Source organism: Pieris brassicae, chromosome 5 (assembly GCF_905147105.1).
Source record: "Pieris brassicae chromosome 5, ilPieBrab1.1, whole genome shotgun sequence".
Lineage (NCBI taxonomy): Eukaryota > Metazoa > Arthropoda > Insecta > Lepidoptera > Pieridae > Pieris > Pieris brassicae.
In genome coordinates this window covers 5,544,679-5,554,120 of record NC_059669.1, presented here as the reverse complement: position 1 = coordinate 5,554,120, position 9,442 = coordinate 5,544,679, and the positions used below count along the sequence as shown (strand labels likewise).

Below are 9,442 nucleotides of genomic sequence, written 5' to 3'. Positions count from 1 at the left end.
TAATGAACCATAAAAACAAAGCAATCTATCCAATTAGCGATATAAGAACGTGTTCTAGTGCTCATATACGACTCAGTGTGGACAATGGATAGTCAGTATTTCAACTAGACGTCATGTGGATGCTACTTCTTATTGTGTCGGTATGGGGAGCGGAAGGAAAGTGCTACTGGAATGGAAAGTGCCCATATAAACTATTCGGTACCAAGACTCCGTACGACGTGGTCAGAGGAGATATACGCGACGTCACTGTATTAGAAAGTAAGTAGATTTTGCATTTATCAATTATGAGAAGAGAGAAGATGATATAAGAAGTCTTTCTACTGAGTAAAAATCATTAATGATCCGATTAAATAGCGAACATATATACATACATATTATTAGTGTAAAAAAAACTAATGCGGACTTTACATCAATTTGGTAGTGGAAAGAAAAAGTATCAGACAGTATTGCGTATTCCCAAACGTTCATTTTGTTGGGTTTTACTTAACAATTGTTATGACACATAGAATGCGAGGCGGTAAGCGTTTGGATGATGAGTCGTCATGGCACGAGGCGTCCCGAACAAGAGGAGCTGGACAAGATGAAGGCTGTGGTGGGACTTGCGGCAGAGATAGTGCGGGCACACCGAGAGGGACGTGGGGATATGTGTGAACAGGTATAAGAGTAAAACACCGAAAATAACAAGGTAACACTTTCATGTAGCGTGCACATACATGAAAGGAAACAAAGATTTCGATATTTTAGTACTCAAAACAGGTCTGACGTTATAAAACCGATAAATAGTAAATTAACTCAACTTCTTAAATAACTTTTTGACTAGAGAATCTCCTTCAAAGTACCTAATTGTTTAAAATAATTTTGTTTTTTTTATATAGAACAGGGGGCAAACGGCCAGGAGGCTCACCTGATATTAAGTGATATCGCCGCCCATACTCTAAATGCCAGAGGGCTCGCGAGTGCGTTGCCGGCCTTTCATATCATCGTTTAACCTACTATCTTTGGTTGTAAAAGTGAATTTATACATTATTTTTTTTTTCATATAATTCTCCCGACACAACGAATTCCCCTACTGTCTGTCGACAAGTATTATTTTTACTGTTGTTATCTACAAAACTTAACTAACTAAAACTTAATAGGATATTGAAAATTTGGAAAAATGGAGATGGAATGAAGAGCTAGACGCATCGACCACAGAACTGACAGCTACTGGTACTAGCGAGATGCAGGGTATAGGGCAAAGGTTCGGGTATAAGTTTGAAAATGTTCTTAAGAACTTACAGCAGCACCAGATCAGAGCCTCCATCGAACAGAGGACCCAGCAAAGCGCGAATGCTTTCGCAGATGGCCTGATGAGGGACAATCAGACTTTGAATATTTCTAGTTCATTAAGTGACGACCTGACAGCCAGAGTAAGTACTTAAAGTATATAATTTACGTAAGTCACATTAATAATTTTTTTTTAAATTAATACATAGATATTAGGGATTTTATTCGAATTTAATAAAAATAAACTGTTCTCAACATCGTTTATTTTTGGAATTATTACTGACATTTTGTGGTCCAAATTTAGTATGTGTAGTCTGGTGGTAAGTGTACCTACACATTGATAGACTTTACATTAATTTTGAGATAAGCGCCTATTAGATGCTAATAATAATAATACTAGTTTATCATTTAAATATAATAAAATAATATTTCAGCCCTATAGACATTGTAAGAAAAGGTTTTATGACATCCTCGTCGGCCCTAAGATCCCACAAGAAACTGATAAATATCTACAATCATATGAATTTCAAAAGGTACGAATTATTTCTTTTAATAAGAATATAATATGCTTTTTCACTAAACCAATTGTTTGAAACATCCTATATTAACCTGCCAAGTAAACCGCAGTGTACAAAAAGATTATTATACTGACTTCTTCTTCCTGTTATATCACAAACAAAAGCTATAAGTGAGTATTTAATGGCAACAACAAAATGTTTAATTCCTGTAAATCAACACTTATATTATAGGTACAAATATCAATCCAGAAACGGACAGGCCTGGAAGATTCACTGAGTCCAAAGACAATTCTTCTGATTTACGATGTCTGCCGGTATCATCGCAGCATCTCACCAACACAGACAGATGCCTGGTGCAGCCTTTTTAGTGATAACGATCTTAAGATTCTTGAGTACGTCGAAGATCTACAACATTACTATAGGTACGATCGGCTAGGTATTGATGGCATTTAGTTGCTTACCAAAAAAAAATTCTAACGTATTTCATATGACAACTAAAGTTTATATATAGGAGTACAGGAGTATAGGAGTTAAATAGTTATACCTTTAACACAAAGTACATTAGATTTTGGAGATATTCCAAGTTGATTTACCAACTATTCCACGTTTACTCATCTTGTTGTTAATTTGGACACTCCATAAATCAAATGCCACCAAGCTTATTTAAATCCAAATGAATCACTGGAAATTTGTCACCACCTAACCTTGGCTTAAACCTATTTATATACTATTCACATTTCTAGTCAGTTCGAATACGAGGGATTTTACTGCAATAGAACATGATATATTTTAAAAACGCTTTCATATATCCTTCATAATATTTCAATCACCAGGAATGGTCACGGTGATCCCATAAACAGTAAATTAGGCGCATCGAGTCTCATGGACTTGTACGAAAAGTTCGAGTTAGGAACCCAGGGTGTTACCTCATTCTCAGCATACTTCTCCCACGATACGATGATGGGGATGCTGTATGCAGCATTAGGCCTGTATGTGGATCGGCCAGCTCTATCTGGCTATGAAAGGATCAAGAAGAGGCGTTGGCGGACAAGCTTTTTGACTCCGTACGCGGCAAATTTTGTGGCTGTGTTGAACAAGTGCGTATTACATATTAAATTATATTTTACTACGAGTTATATATAATAATTAAATTATTTAAAATAAACCACCAGTAGAAATAAGTACATGAATACATCATTTCAAAATTGCCGTTTGTTATATTTTGTATTATTATAAACAGATGCAATGACCCGTCAGGGAGCATCTATAAAGTGCAATTCTTCGTAAATGAGAAGGAAGTCCATCTGTGTTCCCGTCGGGCTTGCTCTTGGCAAGAGTTCTACGGGAAGTTCAACAATTTCACACAGGACTTGGCTTTTTGCAACGAGACACTCGTTACTTCGTAAATGGATGTTATAAACAGCTTTTTATCTACATGACACAAGTGTAGTACATATTTATTTTATTCAAAATGTTTTAGTAAATTTTTTGTTGTGTTAATAAGATATATCCTAGTTATGACGTGTGTGTTGTTATTTATGATTTAATAAACTAGGTTAGTGTATTCTTATTTTAAAAAAAGCAATAATACGCGGCCTCTACAGAGATACTATATGAAATTGTATAAAAAATAGTTGGAGCAATAGCGCTAATGTCAGTTTGACTCTGTAATCGGTTCAGCTGCAGAAATAATTCACGACATATCACGAAATTTGTCTATCATACATTTAGGTGGTTATAAATATAGGCACAAGTTTGTACGGTCCTGAAGTAACGGTAAAATAAAAGCCGCCCGCGCGGCAGAGAAAAGTCAATATCAGATTAGCTGTAGTCCCTTACGGCAAACAGAGGTATTCCATTTAAAAAAAAAATATGGCCCATAGTTCATGTGAGTGATCGAAGACTCTGATTTAAACGGTCAATGCCAACAAACTAATTCGTACGTCATTATTAAAAAAAATATGTTTACATTATGTTCTCATTTGCTGTTTTGTCAATAATGAGAGAGACCGTCATTAAACGATAATATTCGTATCATTCAATGTCAGTTAATGCCTTTACTTTCTACCTTCCTTTCTCCACGTGCCTGTTTTTTTATCCTTCCTGTACTATTCCTTTCTCAGTCGACGTAACGCTTAAAAAAAATTAAAAGAATTTGAACACAAGAATTTGTTATTATTAAATTATATCTTAAAGCTACGATACCTTACAAACACGCCATACATACACATTTTTGTAATAAAAAGTACAAATATACAATAAAATAAATATTATAAGGAATTGGGGACTTATTATAATATTCAAAAAAAAAGTTTCTGCCATTATCATATTCAAAGGATCATAATGGAGAGCGTTAAAGAGAGTAAACCAGTTAGCGACCTAAAGTCCGCAGCACTTCCAGGGACTTTCGGCATTCCTTTTAGTTTGCAAAAGTCCAGGTTGGCGTCAGTGAAGGGCTGGAATATGGAGGCAAACTGGTCCCAGGTGCAACCTTCCAGAGGGCATAGAAGTGTCGGCTTCTCGTTGTTAAATATTTGTACTTTGTAGGAGCCATCGTTACATCTGAAAATTAACGTCATGTCAACTTAGTTATTTGTCGATAACTAAGCACGCATACATTGTTTACGCAATTATATAATATTATTATATTCGAGTATCAAATATAAACACACTTTTGGATCAATCATCAAAAACTGCCCTGATACGAGTGCTGCCAGATGATCACAGATTGTCTTTATGAAACGACGACGACATGAAATTATAAAAATGCTTCCCAATCTCACCTATTTAAGTAAGCCATAATATTAGCGGAGAATGGAGCGAGGTGAGAGGTCCTCCAATTCCTGTTGGGATTTCTATATTGCGCTGTAATAGTTTCGCCATCTTTATATAGCCCGAGGGCACTGTAGACCATACCCAGTAGAGTATCATGGGCAAAGTATGTTACGATACTTTTGCCCTGTCCTTGCTTGGCTAATTCTAAGCTTTCGTATAGATTCTTCAGTACTGGATAGCCAAGCTTTGCGTTGATCTTAAAAAAATTAAACTCAGATAATTAAAATTAATGGTACGATTCTGGTGTTAAATGTGTAATATATGGGAATTCAACTTAGCCATTACTTTTAAAACGTTTGAAATGAAGTAAATATATAGAAGGGTTCATATTTTTGACATCCTTACCGGGGAGCCATAGGCATTCTTGTAGTAGTGACGAACGTCATCTCTATATTCCAGAACTAAAAGATCACTAGAGGAAAACGCAGCACACCAAGGGCTCTTATGTTGTGTAGACCATGTACGATGGAAACGGCAGAGTTCGTACAATGTAAAAATTTCTTCTACAGATAACGTCTGCGAAAGCCCCAAACGATCTGTGGCACTTTTCTGTACCTGTAATGGTTATATAAATAAGATTACTCTTTGAATAAAATACAGAAGTAATTACTGCTGTTTAGTGCCTGCGTCTTAATTTTGTAAAAAGTACATTTAAACTAATTTTATAGAACTGGAGGCAAACGGTCAGGAGCCTCACTGATGTTAAGTGCCACCCATAGAGTCACAACGCCAATTTTGAGGTACGCTCTTATCTTGAATGGGCCTTATTGTATTGGTTCGGAAGAACTGCACTGGTAACAAAATGGGTAGTGAAATTAACAACACTTAATTGTGAAACAACGTACGTCAAGATGATTATTAGTAATGGAAGTGATTTTAAAAGCTCACGTTACTCAAGATGTATTAATCTATAAATCATTAATGTCCCATCCTTATGCATCATTACAGCTTCAGCTTAAAAGCCCGCATTGCGAAAGCAATGCGTTTAACTAAAAAGATACATCTAGTACTATTACTAAATATATGAAAACTATAAAAGCATTACTTGTAAATATTCAGTTGTTTTAAAGAATGCTTCAAGCTGGTCATTGAGGAGCTGTCCATTCTTCACTTCGTCTTTATATAGCGGACAGTTGTCGTAAGGCTGTGGAAAATAATGTTATTCATAGTCTCTGCCACACATAGCATTTATAAGATTAAATATTTATAAGATATACAAATCATTTATTAGGAAGGCTCGGATTTACTTTGCTACTTATACCTTTAACAAACATAGTCCACTGGTAAGGAACTTTGTATAATATAAATTAAATGAAAATGAAAACATTTAAGTTGACGTATGTTAGATGGTTTCGTTAGTCCCCCTTTCCTCGCTTAACCTATATCGCAATGCAACAAGTAATTGCATTTAAGATACGCTGCCACCGAGACGTAAGTTACTAATTTTATTTTACTTACCTAAAAACCATTTTTAATTATTATTATTATTACTATATAGGTGAAGAATATTATAAATACTTTATTATATAAATATTAAACCTGGACAGCAGATTTCTGTATCGGTTTTATGATCATTTGTCAATCTAATAGGCAATTAGGTGATGGGCCTCCTGTGCCTGACGCACGACTTTTTTTTGTCTAAGGCCAGCCGGTTTCCTCACGATGTCTTCCTTCAGCGTTCGAGAGAATTTTAAATGCACACATAGAAGGAAACTCTATTGGTGCACAGCCGGGGTCGACCACATGGGTGAGTCACCTGCTGAAGTCACTAGGCCAACACTGCTCATATAAATTCTATTGTGATAAAATATAAATGCGAAAACTTCTTAATATACTTTTTACGATGTAGTCTGATCTTTTTGTATTCAAACTATTTACTGTTCGTAAACGTACGTAAACGTAAAAATCCTATTTCTTCTATCTACTAATAAAAACATACACATTACAATGCCTTATTTACTCTTATATTTTATCCTTACTCTTAATACGTCATCCTGTTGTCTAAACTCGTCAGCCGTCAGGTTTAATTCGTTGCCCTCATTAAAGGCCTGAAGAAAAGCCATGGCACTGGTGACAGTTCGCTGTTTATATGTGGGTCGCACGTACACACCAAGTTGTGATTCTAAAAGTTGCGGATACTTCTGCCGTATCCGAGAACCCAGAGCGTATATTTCCTGATATCCTATTCCAGTGAGATAGCTCGGTGATGTGTCCATTGTTGTGTTCCAATTCCATTTGCGAAAGTTTTCAATATCCTAGGTGTGAAAATGTGACTGAATGAAACTCGTCTTTAAGCTTAGAATTGACATAATTTTAAACTTAACAACGAGTGTGCTACTAACTAGACAAGTAGGCAGGAATAACAAAAGTAGGCAGCTTCCATGACATAAAATGATTAAATAAAAAACATCAGTCCCAGTCCCAGCGTTTGTCTGTCACTATGTTTAAGCCATATGTAAAGAGCTTGTGACTTCCATTTCTATGAATACAAATATCTATAAATTCTATAAATTACACTGATGTAACTTCTCCTCCTAAGCACAAGTAAAAAAAAGCGATAATTAATGAAGGAAATCAGAAAAAAAGCTTTTGAACGGATAATTTGACGGTGGCACTTTTGACGGTGCAAAAGGTTAGACTGCGTCACTGAATTCACACTGAATCAATTTAGCAAGACTGACCTGTGCACATAATTGGCTGGATCCCATCTCGTAATCAAAGTGCTCGATGATGTCATCTTTAATACGAGCCTGCAGTTCTCGCATGTTGATAGTCTCTTTATCACCAGGGTTCCGGTTGCCATGACGAACTAGTGCCCACATGCTGATTGCTTCGCAGCCTTTAATTAAAACGACAATAAAAATCTAATAAATAAAATAATTTACTCTATCACGAGACTTTTTATAAATCAGCATAAAAAGGCTACATAATGTTGTAACTGATTAGTTAGAAACCAGTTTATCAAATTAAAAAAAAATCTTTGTTTCTATTTTTATTTTAATCCGTTAACTATATTATAACTTTAAGGCATACAAAACCAGAAAACTTACGAAACTAACAGTAACTATAAAGTACGTTCACGAATATTATCGATAAGTGGTTTAATTAAAATTAAATTGATTGATTCGGAAGTAAGTATGCATGTTATACAAAAATTATTACAAAGCCGATACAGTTTTAGTCAATATATTTGAATTTTTTTTTTTGCTTCCGAACGATATGCTAAACTTAAGCGTACGTAGCCTTAGTTATTTCAATTCGGAAGACCTGTATTCGACTCCCAAATAACAAAAAACTAAAATAGTTACATGTATGTAAAAAATCATAAATAGCGTAATTAACACAAATACAAAATGACTTCTGTCCTGAACCAAGAATAACAAATTACCCGCAAGTAAGGGCCAGTCCCGTATATCTCCTCGTACAGTATCATAAGGAGTCCTCGTCGCGAATAAGGTTTCTTGGCATTCTGCCCTCCAGTAACATGACCGATCTTTCGTGCTTACTCCCACACAAACACACAAAACAGCCACCAAAACAGTCCGCATCAACATTTTGTGCCGTCTTCAAAGAACACGCACTATCATCACTTATATAGGCAAAGATAAAAACCGAATCAAGAAGTATCTAAAGATAACTGTACACTGGTAATTTTTTCTTTAGTATATGTTGTTCCAGCGCAATGTCTACAGTGAATAAAAACAGGATTACGATACCACTTGAATAATTAAATAGATAACTATAAAACAGCTTTATATGTGCGGTTTACTGTATAAATTGATAAAAATCTATTATTATATACTATGTATTGTCTTTGATAATAACGAGTGTACAACGAAGCTATGAACTGAAGGTCATTATTGTGATGTTTAAATAACAATTTTCTCATTACATCACTGTATAGAACAAGAAAAAATATATTTGTTTGCATATAATAAAAGACACAGGAAACTGTTAAACCAATGTGTATTACAAAATTCTAATTAATAATCTGGAGAAGATTACTTTAATAAGGTAGTATATTTTTTGCTTGCATTAATCACATTTGATTCATACGATCAATTCTATGATCGGGAAATTAGCATACCTAGTTTATAACACAAAAGAATTTCCCTTGAACCGAGAACTTAAGCGGATCGAAGAAATCAAATAGCAAAGGTATCTAAGTTATCAATGAAAACTGTCATTTAAATATCGTTTTATTGAATTACAACTGTTTGTTGTAAATTTTCTCTTTTCACATTGCAATAGTATACAGATTCACTATAGGTTTACGTTATTAAATTAAATATAGCGAAGTTTTTCCATATACGTGATTGTACGCACACCTTTACAAGATTCAGATAGCATTGGATCCAGATAGACTAGACCTATTGGTCCGATAACACTGCACTTCGTACGCACTTGTCTATCACGCTTGCTACGCTTTTGATAAAATTAGATAAAAATAATAAATTCAGATAGTTCACAGTTAACAAGTTAGTAACATTTATATTTTTAGATATATGTATGCCCTTTTATGGCAAAGGCCTCCTCCAGATCCAGTAAAAATAATATGCAAGTTAAAATATAATACATAACAAGTAATATTGATTGGTCTAGCGTCCATCCAAGAAAACTCACAGGCCGTTTTAATATAAATAGTATTGTCTTTTGCTAACATACCTTTTACACATTGAAAGAAAACACTTTTTTTAGTCACCGTACCGTACGCACGCTGTAAAGCACGCAAAACGTCGGAAAAATTTAAATGTAAAGTTATGTGAATAATTACAAGTTTATAATAATACATAGCTTCAATCCGGTTAAAAGTGTTTTCTTTT

The 9,442-nt window shown here is 34.7% G+C and overlaps 2 protein-coding genes across 2 annotated transcripts; one reads left to right on the top strand and one right to left on the bottom strand.

Moving 5' to 3' along the window:
• Positions 1-60: 60 nt before the first annotated feature.
• On the top strand, positions 61-3,305 carry LOC123709883 (multiple inositol polyphosphate phosphatase 1-like). The gene is made up of 7 exons (XM_045661475.1): positions 61-258; positions 507-655; positions 1,137-1,409; positions 1,701-1,799; positions 2,016-2,206; positions 2,618-2,881; positions 3,025-3,305. Exons 1-7 carry the CDS (start codon positions 114-116, stop codon positions 3,188-3,190), a joined length of 1,287 nt encoding a protein of 428 aa, XP_045517431.1. The 5' UTR covers positions 61-113; the 3' UTR covers positions 3,191-3,305.
• A 633-nt stretch (positions 3,306-3,938) lies between these two features.
• Positions 3,939-8,374, bottom strand: LOC123709882 (multiple inositol polyphosphate phosphatase 1-like). Its single transcript, XM_045661474.1, has 7 exons — positions 8,008-8,374; positions 7,301-7,458; positions 6,599-6,874; positions 5,665-5,763; positions 4,965-5,174; positions 4,568-4,815; positions 3,939-4,346 (listed from the first exon to the last, which is right to left on the bottom strand). The coding sequence occupies exons 1-7, from the start codon at positions 8,171-8,173 to the stop codon at positions 4,115-4,117; spliced, it is 1,389 nt and encodes a 462-aa protein (XP_045517430.1). The 5' UTR covers positions 8,174-8,374; the 3' UTR covers positions 3,939-4,114.
• Positions 8,375-9,442: the final 1,068 nt, after the last annotated feature.